Here is a 16,119-nt window from a genome sequence, read left to right as displayed (position 1 = left end):
AAAGGCAGTTTGGACTCTATTCCATTTTCTCCTTTTGCTGGGACTTTAAAATCTAACTACTAGGTGAGATTCAGCTCCACTGCACTTCCTGAGCATAAGGTGGTGATTATGGACGATCCAATATTTAGGCTGATGTAGGCGGTGCCTTGGGAGAAGGGGAGTTTGGGTCCACCAGGATGAAATGAATATCTCAGCGAAAGACAGAATCCAGGAACCAAAGAGGAGTCAGGAGCCTGGTCCACGGGAGGCTTGAGGGGCCCATCTTGTGCCTCCAGTGGTGGGTTTTACACAGGTTTGATTCAAATCAAGTAAACGGGCTGCGAACTAAGATGGCTGCGTCCACAAAGCTTAACTCTTAGGACTGAGAATCGAGACCATCTGTGTCAACACAACTTAAGTATTTCTTCCAGGAGGTTATTGTAAACCAATAAATAACTCTGCTGTTCACGGCAGGAAATTCCTACAAAACAATCTGTCCTGGCACAGTTTGCTCACCTGGGAAAACAGCTTGCTGATCAATGGCTTACTCACCAAGATTCCCTTTAAGGCCCTCGTCTTGCTGTATCCACCCATCCTGAACTATATTACGTCACAAACTTTGCTGAAACCCAGTCGATTCTCTGCCTTGAGAAGCACAGCTTAAAGGGTTTGGGCCTGGACCTCTAAACCCTATAAAGATGCCTCCTGACCTTAGACACCAATAGGCCTGTGCCCTGGCGATGCCCTCCTTGACAGCAGCTGCTTGAATGAACTTGGCTTTGCTTTACCAACAGGCTGTTCTGATGGATTTTTTGGAGCCCACAACTGACAGAATAAATCAGGTTTGGCCTCTTGGAAACAGGAAGCATATAAATGCTACGATTAGCCTATGACAGATTTCAAATGCACATTTCACCTCCATTTCCCTCCTCTTTTACATGATTCTGTATTTTCCAAATGTCTACAATGAGTTTGCATTATTCTGAGGGTGAGTGAGAGGATGCAAAGCAAACACCATAAGAAGAAAATCAATTCCCAAGTGTACATTAGAAACGATTGTCAGGTCTTAATTTAAAACACACACACACACACACACACACACACACACACACAGTATATAAAATACCCATTGAGTAGTTCATCTCATTAAGCTAGCAAGGTCTCCCACTGACATCAAAAGGCATGCAGAAAAGTGGTCCAGTCTTAATCAGGCTGCCTTGGTTCTCTCAGGCCTCTGGGGTGTTGATAAAATACACCAGCAAAAACGTTCAGTCAGTTTAGGGTAAGGCCCAGGGATCTGTGTGTAGTTCTCTTTTTTTTAATGAGCACTTAAGTGATTCACAGAATCAAGCCAAGTGTAAAAGCACAGGAGCCTACAGCCGACTCACTAGAATGCCAAGTCCAGCTTCCATCAAAAACGGTCCAGATGAAAAAGGACCAGGTTGGCAGTTGACAAAGAAAGGATGCCTCACCTGTCTCACTCAGGTGGCATCTCCCCATGCCTGGGTCCTGGGCCTGTCTGGAAGCACACTGACTCACAAAAGCCCCGACCTCCTGTAAAATCTGGGAATAGCTCACAGCTGGGCTCAGGCAGGGTCCCCAGCCAGAGCTGGCTCAGAGAGCAGGCTTCCCCCACCGTCCTCTGCAGCCCTGCAGCTCTCCGTGCAGCCAGCACGGGAAGTGAGATGCCCGTTAGCAACCCCAATCAAGGCCTCCTTTTACCTTAAAGAAACTTCCTCGCTTCTCCAGACCGCAGGCGCCCATGGTCCAAGCTGACATTTCCCGCGGCGAGACTCTACTGCACGCCTGGGACTCCTGAAGGTAGAGACATTTGTAATGGTTAGTCCAGCCTGTAGGAAATTCCTTTCTAAGCCACAGAACACTCACAACAACAGTCCTGCCAAGATCTTTTTCCATCAACAACAGAGTGCCATTTTATTTCCCACCAAAGCCCTTCCATCTCCTTTCAGGCTGATTTCCTGCTACAGACAGCACAGTTCCTAGACTCAGCCCCACCTCGCTGCCCGCTGCCCCCCTCCCGCTCCTCCAGCTGACGCCGAAGCCCCCTGGGACTGCGGAAAGCATAATGATTGCTCTGTGTGTTTGCTTGACCTCACGCTCAAGTCCTAAAGGGACAATGTTAGATGTCACTGTAATCTGCTCCAAAGCTCATGGACTTAATGTGGTTGATCACAGAAGGCCAGCGGAAGAGTGAGGGCCTGCATGTCCCAGGAAATCCTGCAGAAATGGGATGAGGTCATTATGAGCTTGGCTGGCCCTCTCCCTCCGGCAAGGTCAACACAAGGGCACTGGGAATAAATCCCTCTATTTTCTCCAAAGAAATCAAAGACTGGGATGAAATCCTGTGTCCCTGTTTTCAGAGATCAGTTTGTGTAAGAAACAGCTCCAGGATAACCGGGGAAGAAGGGAGTGGACTTTGGAACGTGGAGAGGAATTTAAGGGCATGATATGATTCTGAATCATAACTGTGGCTATTTGAGCTTGGAATTTCCCTCACTGGAGCTTCAAAACCCAATAATCTTCCCTCCTGGCTGCAACGCCTTCCATGTCCACTTGTAAATAAAACACACACACACCCACGCAGCTGGCCCCGCCCCGGCCAGCATGCATGGAGAGGATACCTGGGGGAGCATCCCCAAACCATCCTCCTGGACCAGGAGCAATTATGAAACCACCCTCCCGCTCACATAACTTGCACAAGATGTGGCTGGTCCTAACCACAACCAGCCTGGTGGAAGGACGATAAAGGAAACATTAAATGAAAACATGTCTGGGGATCTTAAAAGGGGTTCAGCTGCAGGGCTAGAGCGGGAAGGCACCAAAGCCACAGTAGCCGCTGCCAGTTTGCTGAGGCTCTTTCATTATTAGCAGCGGAACAGAGAGGCAGCAGCGCTCAAGGGCATTTCAACAAATGGAAAAGCATAATGACTTTGCAGAGAACTGCATACGTTAGGAAGCAAGGATCTTTGGAGACAGGCACATTTCTGCCCCAAGATCGGCCCCTCCCTTCACATCCGCAGTGGGCTGTGATGACCCGTGGAATTCCATCTCGGAAAATGAGAACGCAGCGCACACCCACCCCTTCCTCTGGGACCGTCACCTATGTTAGTCATTTCTCCGTGGCTCGGTCCCTTTAAAGGTTCAGAGGTATCTTCCCTGTGATTCTTCTCACTTGGAATCCCATTGCGATGAAGGTCAACCTTCCAAAACCTCCTGAGATGACTGGTGAGCTTTCTATTGCGATTCTGCTGACTCTGAGATTCACATTCTCAGGCTCAGCTGCTGAATGCAGCCCCAGCTCCAAGCCCTTTGAAGTTCATCATTTATCAGCGAAGTCCACGGATTGGAGTGACTCCAGAAGGAAAATATGGTGCTGTCTTCAGAACAAGCAGCAGAACCATAACCACACTGTAACCTTGGGAACAAATGATTAACTGTTTCAACCCAGAAGCACACAAATAAAAAAGTACACTTCTTGAAACCAAGCCTAATGCCTGTAATTCTTTTTCTTCCAGACGCTTTCTCGGCAAGGAATTTGACATGGCATAGCAGTGAAGGGACGGCTTGGGGAGAGCCAAGCCATTCATTCCTCATCCAGACCTAAGTCCCTTTGTTTTGTTCAGAAATTTTCCGAGTACAAACCCTTTCTGATGAGCCAGGACAGGGAGGGAATTTTGCCTATAACAATGGAGCAGTCTGGATTCCGTGCGTTTACTACGTTAATTAGCTGCCTGAAAACTGCACACGAACACTTCCACCTCAAGTGGTCCTCAAGGAAACATCCGGTTTGGATTCTGTGCGAGACCGGCAGATCCATCACATTTCTTCCAGAGGATGCAGGTTGCATCCCCGCTTCTTCAGAAGTCTGCTCCAGGATAGAGATGAGAGCAGGTGACAAAGACAGGCAGCCAAGGGCCACGGCAGGCCCTTCCCACAGAATGAAATCCAAGTGGACAGAACATCACACATTGTTCTAATTCTTAAAGATAAAGTTCTTAAGGGCCCCAAAGAAGTTTGGGTTTCAGGTCTTTCCTGTCGTAGCAATAGTCCTTCCCAAAGCATAGCCTCTGACACCCCAGCTCAACACAGACAGACATTTAATACAATTTATAAGGACATTTTCTTTCCACTTGTGGTTCCTACCCTTCCCCCCAAAGGGTTAGGTTACACCGGTAGTTTCATCCTAAAACCACCCCAGTAACAGCCTGGACCAAGAAACAGAAAAGGTACCGTAGTTGGAGAGGCTGTAAAATTCATCCAGACTTATACGGTGGAAGCTTGCTTCTTGCTTGGTTTCCCTGAACGGTGGAGCGGATTCTCGAAAAAGGAGGCTAGCACATCCAGTGGATCTTTCCAGATGCTAGCTGAAAGCTAGCAAGAAAAAAAAAAAAAAAAAAAAAAAAAGAGAGAGAGAAAAAAAAGCCCTAATGGGACTAAAGGACACTGCAAGCACTTTGGAGCTGCCAAGCCTTTTCAATAACAGCACTGAAGGAATGTAAACGAAGCTGGTCGCTGCGGTCCAGCTAAAGGACAAAGGCAGGAAGCGAATATTCCTGACTCTTCCCCCAACACCGGGATCGGCCACTTTGGAGGGAGGCTCGCAGTGGCTTCCATGTGGCCCCAAGAGCGAGTGCTGAGGTGAAGTCTGTCCTGAGATTTCAGCATCCAGGACTCACTGAGTCGTCCGGCTGGGCGCCAGGCTGCACGGACTGCCGCTGAGCAGGATGGCTCCCGGCCGGCCTTCCAGCCCATTCCACTGGGAGCGCTGGGGCACCGCCACCTGGCCCTGGGCTGTGGGCTGGCCGACGGGGCTGGAACACCCAGAGCCTGGTTTTCAGTTCACTGAGCCACGGAGCTAAGTCACTGGCAAAATCCCAGCTGTTGCTCGAAATTCCAGCTTGCCAAATCTGGGCAAAATAGGCTACATCTGAGATGGATCTCCTCCTCCTCCCCCGTCCACCCGGATTTATTTAGTCAGCCTATACCCTTCCTATTCCATTTGCCTCAGGTCACAAGAGCAAACCCACAAAGCAGCAGCAGTAACACTGACATGGGCAACCACGACTCCCAAGTCTGATTTAAAAGAGACTCGCCTTGTTCAAGTCACAGGGGTTCTCATCACCTGCTGCTGTGAAAGTCGGCCACAGAAGCTTTCTAATCACTCTGTTCTTCCTTCTTCTTTCTAGCAGTTGAATAAAGCGAGGCAAAGTGGACTTCACTTCTTGGTAAACAAGAGCTCATAATCATTTTACAGCCAAACTGACTGAAGTAAAAGGAAGTGACTCACCCCTGGGGACCTGTCAGGTCGAGGCCAATCCTGAGACAGGCATGTCACCTTTTTGCCTGGTTCCCTGAGTGGCTCTGAGGATGGCAGGTCCTCCCTCTTTTGAATGCTTTTCATCTTTACTAAGAGATAAAAGCCAGTGGGGCGGTTCTGTGTCTGGATCCAGGCAAGGTCTCTGAATATTTTCATAATTATCTTTGTATGACCACGGAATTTACAAGTTGAATAGAAAATTCTCTATTCCAGCCTCTGCCTTGACAATTCAAGTTATGTAAATTTAAAATTTGTTCTTTGAGCGTCTTGTATCACTGCCCAGCACCGATTATCTCTCAATCGTTAAACTTTTTAAAGTATTTTTAAGATCATAAACATTTTTCATTGAAAAGAGAAGTAATTTGTGGGAAGTAAGAAATCAGAAGCAAAGAATTGTATTCCCAGGCCCCTTCCTCGATAACTGCTTTTAAATAGAATTAGGAACAATGCTCTTCGTCTTGACTTTCACAAGAGTAACCAAGGATAATAAAATAATTTTTCCTCTTTTTTAAGGAAGGTGCTCACAGGTGAGACTGTGCATTTCTGCCACTCACAGGATTGGCCTGGAACAAACTCCAGGGGAGGTCCATCCCTTTCGTCCTTGGAAAACGGATGTCTCACAGAGACGCTGTAGAAGCTCTGCCGCTGCCCACGAAGCCCGGGTGCGGATGTCTCCACCAAAGGCAATGAACGTGCCCTGGACACAGGTGGGCAGCTCTGCTGTTGGAAGTTCCCCCTCCCCTCGGATGGGAAACTGCCTCTCTTACCTCCCACCCGATGCCCTCATTTTACCCCTCCGGCCATCCAAGAGCTAGCCTCCCGCCTCCTTCTCCTTGTCCCTGCAGGGTGACAGCTTCTCAGGCCTCAGGGCTGCTGCACTCTGCCCGCCTGGAACAGGGCTGAGAAGGGAGGGGGGTGACCCCCAAGGTCATTCTCAGAAGTACGTGTCTTTTAACTTCCTCACTTGAAAAGCACCATATAGTCAGTTGTCACACCCGGCACTCCTGCGCAGAGACCACACGTACAATGAAGAAGCCCCATAAGCCGCATTGGCCCTGAACCCGAATGACACCACGGATGGAAGCCACACCCTCCAGGGCTCCCCCAGGTTTACTGTCAACGTGTGAGCACCCGAGTTTAGAGCTTTCCTTCCCAACGCTCTCTGGCCACGATGGTAAAAGGGTCGACACTGGTGGTTAATTTTAACTGGAGGTTTATAACCTGGCAGCTCTTGGATGGAGTCTACACTGCAGATACAATAGACGAAGTAACACACTTCTTCACAATTTGAGTAAACAGTCTCCAGTGACCCCGAGTCAAAAATTCATGTCGCAGTCGTTTATGAGAGGTGACTTCAGGACACACTGGTCGGGCAGAGGGGATGTGACACAGGGGAGGAAGGGCAGCAGTACAAAGGGCATCACCAAGCAAGCAATCAGCGTGGGTGACTGGGTTGGGAACTCTGAGAGCCAGTGTAGACCATGGCTCAGGTAGTCCCAACTGAGGGGTATTTTTCTGACTCCCCCCAGGGGGCCTTGGGTCACCAGCACCTCCAACATACCCCTGGTGCCGGCAAAGTGGGCTCTTGGGGCCGAAGAGAGCCCTTGGGCAAAGCTGGCAGTTGGAAATCCGGCCACCATGCGTGGAAATGCCAAACACCCAAGGGATACGGGAAGGTCTTGACAGTGTCTGCTACACCTGGCGGCTCAAGAAAATCAGGACATTTTGCCTAAAATGTGGGTGTCTAGCTTCTCTGTCACAGCGAGCTGTCATCCCAGCATGGCCATGGCTGGCTGGCTTGGAGGGTTCTCTCTGGCTGGGATGTGAGCTCCTCCAGTTCAGCAGTGCCCACAGGTTTGCTCTCTGTACCCAGACACCCTGCCTGACCTACCACACCCCTCGTAAAGCACCTGCCGTGCCCAGCTCCTGCCTGATGTGCAGAGGGCGGTGATTCTGCCCATTCGGTTCTCTCAGCTGACTGGATGACCCAGCGATGTCATATGACCCAGGCTAGTAATTCACTGGCTGTTCTCAGATGAGGGAGAACCTTCTGAGCTGAGAGTCACAGGGTACGTGCTTACCCGTGAAAGCTGGATTGTGAGCCACATGCCAGCTTAATTGATGAGGAGCAGATACCCTGAGTGAGCAGATATGAGAAGCCTTTGGACCACGGGGGTGGGGGGGATGGGGGAGGGGAGAGTCTTGAATCTCAGCCTCAGGCTGATCGCTTTGTACTTCCCACCAGGCCTGGCAGTGCCAGGGTCCAGGGCATCTTGTATCCTGACAATAAGGGTCCCCTCTTCTTGAGCAGGTGGATAGATGTATATTCCCTTCCGTCAAATATGCTTTGACCAGAAGAGCTTCAGAAAGATGACCATGAGTTCTCCAAAGCAAGTAGAACTTCAAGCTGTTTATCATCATCTTATCAAATGTTTAATTCAAAGATCTTGGGGGAACCCTCCTACACTGTTGGTAGGAATGTAAATTGGTGCAGCCACTGTAGAGAACAGTAGGGAAGTTCCATAAAAAACTAAAAGTACAGTTACCATATGATTCAGCAATCCCAGGCCTGGGCACATATCCAGAAAAGATGAAAATTCCAATTCGAAAAGACACATGCACCCCTATGTTCATAAGCACTATTTACAATAGCCAAGACATGGAAGCAACCTAAATTTCCATTGACAGATGAATGGATAAAGAAGATGTGGTGTGTGTGTGTGTGTGTGTGTGTACACACACACACACAATGGAATACTACTCGGCCGGAAAAAATAAATTGATGCCATTGGCAGCAACATGGATGGACCTAGAGATTATCATACTAAGGGAAGTAAGCCAGATAAAGACATCATATGATATCACTTATATGTGGAATCTAAAATATGACACAATGAACTTATTTACAAAACAAATAGACTCACAGACATAGAAAACAAACTTATGGTTACCAAAGGAGGGGGGGAGGGATAAATTAATCCACAAATGATCTGTGGATTAACAGATACACGCTACTATATATAAAACAGATAACCAACAAGGACCGGCTGTACAGCACAGGGAACTATATTCAACATCTTGTAATAACCTAAAATGGAAAAGAATCTGAAGAAGAACATAACTGAATCACCTTGCTGTACACCTAAAACTAACACAACATTGTAAATCAACTATACTTCAAGTAAAAAAGCAAAGATCTTGGAATAAAGCACACACTGATAAAGAAAAAGCTCCATTAAACCAGAACAGAACTTGCAGATGTCACCGTTGGTAGGGGTTTCCTAGGTGAATAGGAGAGAGGGAGGCCTTTGGACCATCCGAGGGAAGATGCTTCAGTTGGGGGGTGAGGAGGACGAGCAAAAGGCACATTTCCCCCTCTTCTATCACGATCCCAAAGGTGTGTGTGGGCTTTGCTGCCTGGGTGTACCTCTTCTCTTTTAAAAAAAATTAAGTTTCTGGGACTTCCCTGGCAGTTCAGTGGTTAGGACTCCACACTTCCACCGCAGGGGGCACGGGCTCCGTCTCTGGTTGGGGAACTAAGATCCGGCAAGCTGCGTGGTGAGGTCAAAGAAAAAAAAATGTAAGTTTCTGACTTAAAAGAAATGGAATTGAGTCGGCTTTTCTGATAAGAGTTGTGGACGGTTGTAAAGATGTTTTTACCTTATTTTAATCTGGTCTCTGTGTTTTCAAGGAAGTTTTTAACTCAGTGCTTAATAAGCACAAATATTTTCATTGGAATTATACCAATATCGATCATTTTCATGGAGAAAATATTTTCTGGAGCAAACTCCATTAAGCCATCTTAATTGCTTAGTCAGTTTCTTATACAGCGCAGACAACTGTTTAAAACTTTCTTCTGTCCTACTTTAATTTTGTACCTTCTTTTCTAACATAAGAAATTAAAGCTATTGAATATTCTGTGTTTTATTCCAAAAGCTTTATAGTTTTAGCTTTTTTTAAAAAAAATTATTTTATTTTATTTTCGGCCGTGTTGGGTCTTTGCTGCTGTACGCAGGCTGTCTCTAGTTGCAGTGAGCGGGGGCTACTCTTCGTTGTGGTGCGCTGGCTTCTCATTGCGCTGGCTTCTCTTGCTGGGAGCACGGGCTCTAGGTGCGTGGGCTTCAGTAGTTGTGGCTCTTGGGCTCTAGAGTGCAGGCTCAGTAGTTGTGGCGCATGGGCTTAGTTGCTCCGCGGCATGTGGGATCTTCCTGGACCAGGGCTTGAACCCGTGTCCCCTGCGTTGGCAGGCGGATTCTTAACCACTGTGCCACCAGGGAAGCCCCTATAGTTTTAGCTTTAATGCATAGATCTATGATCCATCTCAAATTAATTTTTGTGTATGGTGTAAAGCAGGGGTTTTAAAGTCCTTATTTTTCCATATGGATACCCATTTAATTTTAAATTTGTGGAAACTAGGTTTTAGGGAATTCTGTTCTTGTAAACTTTATATCAGAGCTGTGATTGATCAAACAGAATTTTGTCTTCATGAAATGCTACTGATTAAAGTTCCTGCCCTGTAAGGTGGCTGTGGTTATTCTCATTATTTCTATGAAGTTGTCCCAATTTTCCTGTGTTAAATTTTGAATATATATTTTGCAAGATTATTTGATGCTTCTGTAAAATCTTAGTCAATAACAAACATGACTGTGCAGTTTTAGCTGTTGTCAGGTTTTCTTCTACTATCAGCATAAAATATTTCTCAGACCAAGTATTTTTCACTTTCAAAAATTACAAACAAATGTAACATCAGGTTTGGATCTATCACAAACTATGTTCAGTGCAGCTTTATCTATTTCATTATGAATTGGCTACATTACTGGATATTTTGTATTTCTTAGAAAATCAGTGAGAAAAATGAAAGTGATTCTCCTCAGGGCCTCTGAGAGTACTCAAGCAATACCCCAGCGAAGGAAATTGGGTCATTTGCAGAGACGTGGATGGACCCAGAGAGTGTCATACAGAGTGAAGTAAGTCTGAAAGAGAAAGCAAATATATAATAATGCATATATGTGGAATCTAGAAAAATGGTATAGATGATCTTATTTGTAAAGCAGAAACAGAGACACAGACTTAGAGAACAAATGTATGGATACCAAGGGGGGAAGGGGTGGGAGGAATTGGGGGACTGGGATGGACACATATACGTTCTTGATACTATGTATAAAATAGACAACTGATGGGAACATACTGTATAGCACAGGGAACTCTACCTAATGCACTGTGGTAACCTAAATGGGAGGGAAGTCCAAAAGGGAGGAGATCTGTATGTGTATGGCTGATTCATTTTGTTGTGCAGTGGAGGCTAATACAACATTGTAAAGGAACCAGACTCCAATAAAAATTAATATAAAAAAGGAATACCCCAGCAATGGGTTATTATAATTCCAAACTCCATACCCTTTATTCTTTTAATATTTTTTGGTTTGTTTAGTAACAACCTATGTCATTAGCTGACAAAAGAGTAAAGAACATACACCAAGTCCAAACGGCTACAGAAAAATGTCCTCTTTAACAGAGCATATCTCACGTTCAGCGCTCTTACTGAAATGAAATAAAATGAAATAAAACAGTCCCAGGTTAAAACGTCATGACAACCACCTCTATGAAGGAAAAAAAAAATGACGTCATCACTATGTAATAAACTAGGGTGGAGAGTGCCTGGAATTTCATGGACTAATTTGCTTCTTTCTCCTTCATTTTGATCCTGCACACGCTGACATCTTTCCAAACTTCCCACTTCATCATTAGAATATTTATCCTCCCCTTTAATCAGTGATATGCTGGAAAATGTTTAACAACTGGCTTCCTGGAGAATAAAAGCTCCAAGTTTTAGCATTTGCCTACTTTGTCGGGTAAATCCTCCCATCGGGGCCAATTTCAAGCTACCAACGTGACAGCAGTGGGCTTGTAGAATTCATGAAAATTTAACAATCAGCTCTAGTGAGCAGAGAGAATTGGCTCCAGCTCCCACTGCACCCACTCCACCCATTCTCCACCGCAAGGTCTCTGAAGAGGGTGCTTTTATTTGATTCTTCATACACGGAAGTCATACAAGAGAGCAAAAGTAAGAAACGGGATCTCCAGACTGAAACCAGTGCTTTCTCCATGAACCCACATTATTTGTCCCTAGTTAAGACATGAAATATTTCTGGCTATCACCTTCACCACGTTAAATGGTACCATCAGGAACACTGAAGGAAGCCGTATGCTCAGTCTGTTATTTTAGATTTAGAAGGTTCCATGTTTTAAAGGTTGAAGAAGAGAAGAGCTTCGTTTAGCCCACAGACACTGGGGATTCACATGCTTTACTCAGAGTAGTCTCTCCAGCACCTTACACAGTGCCTGGCACGTAGGTGCTCAATAAATTTTGGAAAAGTAAGTGCATGAGATTTTACACACACGTCATTGAGGCTGAAAAGGAGGGTTTTAAAGGAATGGTTTCATCCAAGCAGAAGACGATAGGAAGAACACAGCTTCAGGAACGACAAGGCAAACTCAAATGCCAGGAACATGCATTCCATGCTGTCGACCCACACACCATGCTGGAAGACACGTTCTTTATACCACCTTGAAACACAAGAACATTGGCTTGCGGAGCCCATGTGTTCTCCCTGTGACTGGATTTTTCCTGGGGAGTCTGTGATCTGGAAGCCTCTCCTCTCTCTGTAACATACAGACCCACTGTTCTCTCCGCATCCTCAGCTCTTTCATTTCTGCACCCACAGAATCCTCAAGAGGTCTCCAGGTGTGTGTCCAAGCTAGCACAGCTTCACTTGAGACCACAAAACAAAAGAAATCCACAGAAAAGACGCCAAACATAACTAGCCGAGCAAGTGGGCTTCTCCGTGTGTTTGTGCATGCACTTGCATCATGTGTTACGGGGATTAGACCCTTAAAATTCCCATCCTTGCTCTTAGGAAGTGGGCTGGAGGACAGCTGAGCCTCCTCTGGAGATACCCTCCTTCTAAGCCCGCAGATTCCACGTGGCATGCTGAGCAGAAGCGCACCGTCCAACACCAAAGTAACGAAATACCACGATACCTTCTGTACAGAGTAAGTGCCCTATTCACATGTATTAGTACTATCTCACAGCCAGAATCCGTGTTATCAAGGGAGGTGCATATAGGTATAAACAGTTGCTCTCCCAAATTATTTATTATTTTATGTGTCTGCAAAAGAGTCATGGAAACCCACAGAGGTCAGTAAGGTTCTCAGTGACATCTGCTGCCATCACCAAAAAGGTGGTTTTTGTCTGGAATTGTGCCTCTGAAGTTCAGGTGTGTTTAAAAAGTCTGTCTCTCAACTGGCCAAGGGCACTTGCAGCTTTTGCTGGGAGAGACGAGCACAGACGACTGGGGCGTTTCACAAATCCAGTTTCATGTTACTCGGTTTGGCACAAGCTACAAGTACCAAACAGTTTCTGCAGGCTCTGCAGGCTGTCTTTAAAGCTCAGGGCTTTCCTCTCAATGGTCTACCCCTCCTATCCTCTCGGTCAGGTGTCTGACCCATGCTTAGGGCACGGAGGCCAGACAGGCAGGTACAGTTAGCGTGGAGGCCAAGGGGGCAGGGAGGCAGTTGGATCACCCTTTTCCATCGGGAGTACTGGCAGGTGAGGACACACTCACATCTGAGGAGAGAGCTTTGGGTCATAATGACAGCGTTGGGGTCAGAGTTCTGGAAAAAGAAATCAAAGGCAATGAGGTCAAATGGACTCACGGACGGATGGTCTGAGTGGACAGGGCAGTCAATGTGCCATTGACCTTGTCCGGGCTCTCATGCCTTCAAGGGCATGCTGGGCAGACACCAGTATTTTCAGGGCAAGAGGACAAATGGAGACTCAGATACTTTATGTCTGAATTTTTTTAAGTTATACATCAAGACGACAAGATGTTAACTAAAACGTGTTCTATCCTTCTACCACGACAAATTGAAATCATAAGGACTTGGAAAGCCTGGTTGCAATTTAAAATACTCAGACTCTTCAGTATTCTGTGTTGATTGTGGGGACACGGGCCATCCTGAACGTACTCCCTGGCTTGTCACCCTTCTCTTTCCTGGAACAGCTTGGTGGACACCCCAGCCTTCCTGTCCAAGCCCTGTCCATCTCGCATTTCCTCCCAAACCCACAGCCTATGGAAATGTACTAACTACGTCTCCAGAAGCAGAGCCAGCCCTCGGGCGGAGGGATGTGGGGGAAGTCTGCACAGGCAGTGCAAGCAGGTGTGGGGCGTGAGGACAGGGATTCCAAGGAATGTGTGTCTGAAGAGGCATTGGGGGATGCGGGCTCTGGGTCAGCACAGCCTTTGACCCTGTAGACTTCTCCTTCCATGGGGAGGGATGAGGCTAGAGTGGGGCTAAGGACACTACCAGAGGGCAGACTGGGTCATCCTACGGCCCACGAAAGGACAGACACGGGTTCCACCACTGCTTCGGGGCTTCTCCCACCCTCACCTGACCTTCATTTCCAGGTGTGTAAGGCTCAGTCCCAAGTGACCTGAGTTACACCCTTGTGGCACTTGGAGAAAACAGACAAGCTTGGATTCAACAGCCCTAAGGCCTCCTAATCTCTCTCTAGCTTCTAATTCCCGTTTACAAGGTCATGTTCTCTCCTTCAAAGCAGTCCAGCCATCGTGCTTCTCCTCTGCCTTCTCTCCTTCCCCAGCTATTCTGAAACACTGTAGCCCCTTCACTACGGGTCTACCACCCTGGGCTCCTCCCCCAATCCTGTCTTCATCCTAAACCAGCTGCCCTTCGCCTCGCAGCATCCTCACTGTCGAGGTCCAAACACTCCCAGTACGCACTGACAAATACCTCTGCCCTGTGTCTGAGATCAAGGCCCTATACGCACACTTGCTTAGGGGGTTGGGGATATTCTATGACCCTCTATAATCAGCTTCTATTGACCTCGAGTTACTGTAGATAACAGAACACTGGATAACATGCCTGAGAATCCACCCCGAGCTGCTTATCTTGGTAAAACAAGGCCTCCCTCTCTTTGGGTGGCTGTCACAGGTCCCCAACAAAGGGGAAGATTAGAGGTGAATGCTTTTATCTTCCTGAAGGCCTTATCCTCTTGCTTTTCTCCAAAAGGCCGAAAGAGTTTTCGTCAAAGCCAGGAAGATAGTTTATGTCTGCTTCAATGCAGGACCAAACCATCCTTCTCACAGTCGCCTTTGGCTTAACCCAAATCGGTAGGGGGAGGTGTCTGGCTATAACAGAGCTATCGTCCCAACGCTGTCAGGACAGCGACCCAGGTGGTGTGTGGTATTTTGATCTACAGAGGGCTTTTACCCATACAGCCTCATCTCACCTGCCTGCTATGGCATCACAGGCTCCTTCATCTACAAACATGAGGCTCCGCTACAGCCGGAAGCTTCTATTTTAACCGAGGCTTCTCCAGGGACCCTGTTCTCAGCGCTCGAGAGCTTCCTTTTCCTTCCTGCTCCCTATTTTTGATTATTTTCTATCCCTCTATGATTTCACCGAGGTGTACAAAGAGAGTGGACAGAAGTCAATCATTCAGCTGGCAGGCTCACGCGTGATTTTTGGATCACAGCTCTTTGTTTTGTCTGCTTCCAATTTAGGAAAAAAAAAAAAACAAAGCAAAACCAAACCAAAAAGTGTTTGTCGGGTCCTCTTACTCCTCCCCCACCTCCTTTTCTGAACTCAGAAAGATCTGCCTACAAAAAATTACAAAAAGAAGCACTCCTTTTTGGTTTCTGTCTCTGAAACGCTGACTTTCCACTCAGCATTCCTTTCCCCTGAAGTCCGCGCTCCCCTCTCTTAATGACAACACCAGGCTTGAATTCCCGCTTCACTGTTCCCATCAATCACCCCCAGTCCTGCGGGGTCTCTTGTCCAAACCTCGGTCATCTTCCTCCCCACTCCCCACATCCACTCGGCCCTGGACCGAGGCATCCTCAATGTTTTGGGCACCTTGTTGCCATCTGTGGTCCCCACTGTGTGTCTGCTACCCTTCATCCCGCGGGTCCACCTCAAGGGAACGGCCCTTTCCAGCATCCCGCTTCCCGTTGCTGCGCTGCAGCCCGTTTTTAGGAACCTAATGTCCATGCTCCCTGGGTGAGTATTCACCGCCCCTTTTCAATCTGTTTCCAGCCTGATGTTCCAACCTCAGCAGTGATGTGTGTGCAGGCCGGCCCTGCCCCCTCCAGAATGGAGCTCCCACAAGAGTGGAGAAGGAGAACATTCCTGACTGGCACCCCCATCCTCGTGGTGTTTCACACCTGACATTTGCACGCTGTCACTTCCGGCCACACCGCAAACCTGGACCAGCGAGGTGACGCGGCCTAAGCGGGCAGCCGCGGGCAGGTGAGATTCTGAAGGCACGTGACGCCTGGTGCAACAGATGCCTCCCCGGACCCGGCTCCCGGACCGCCCAGGTGGGGCAGCTCCCAGGCGCTGTCCTGCGCTGTCTCCCAGGGTCCCCGTGAGATCAGGCTCCAGTCGCCCTAGGGTGGGAGCTGGCTTGACGACACACCCCTTCCCCTTTCCTTTCTCACTTCACATCCTCTGGCCAGAGGACGGGCTCAGAGCTCACGCAGAGATGTCGGCCGGGGTGAGCATCGCTGCCTAAACCTCAGCCCTCTCTCCTTGCTCGGCCTCCTTGTGACAGGTAACCAAAGGTTCTCTTTGCTGTGAGATCCAACTGCACCCACAGGAGATCTGAACCTCGGTTTTCTCTGACCAGTTGTAATAAGAATCAGCCCAAAGCCGTGCCTGCACTTCTTTTTGACTCTTTCTGGGCCTATGAGCTCCAGGACCTTCCCTGCCCTCTTGTTAGG

General features: G+C 47.7%; 1 protein-coding gene across 4 annotated transcripts in view; it reads right to left on the bottom strand.

Annotated features, from left to right (window-relative positions):
* The window catches only part of RIN2 (Ras and Rab interactor 2), a 226,810-nt gene that overhangs the window by 100,534 nt on the left and 110,157 nt on the right, over positions 1–16,119 (bottom strand). For 2 of the 4 annotated variants that reach the window (XM_057529593.1, XM_057529597.1), the window contains exon 3: positions 1,702–1,794. In XM_057529593.1, the coding sequence (XP_057385576.1) occupies positions 1,702–1,758 (57 nt within the window). In that variant the 5' untranslated portion in view covers positions 1,759–1,794. Of the gene's footprint in view, positions 1–1,701; positions 1,795–3,100; positions 3,118–4,230; positions 4,399–16,119 lie in introns of those variants that run through there. The other 2 variants (XM_057529592.1, XM_057529594.1) reach the window with 2 other exon arrangements.

Source organism: Balaenoptera acutorostrata, chromosome 15 (genome assembly GCF_949987535.1).
Source record: "Balaenoptera acutorostrata chromosome 15, mBalAcu1.1, whole genome shotgun sequence".
Taxonomy (NCBI): Eukaryota; Metazoa; Chordata; class Mammalia; order Artiodactyla; family Balaenopteridae; genus Balaenoptera; species Balaenoptera acutorostrata.
Note: the sequence above shows the minus strand (reverse complement) of the source record. Positions and strands in the feature narration are given on the sequence as shown.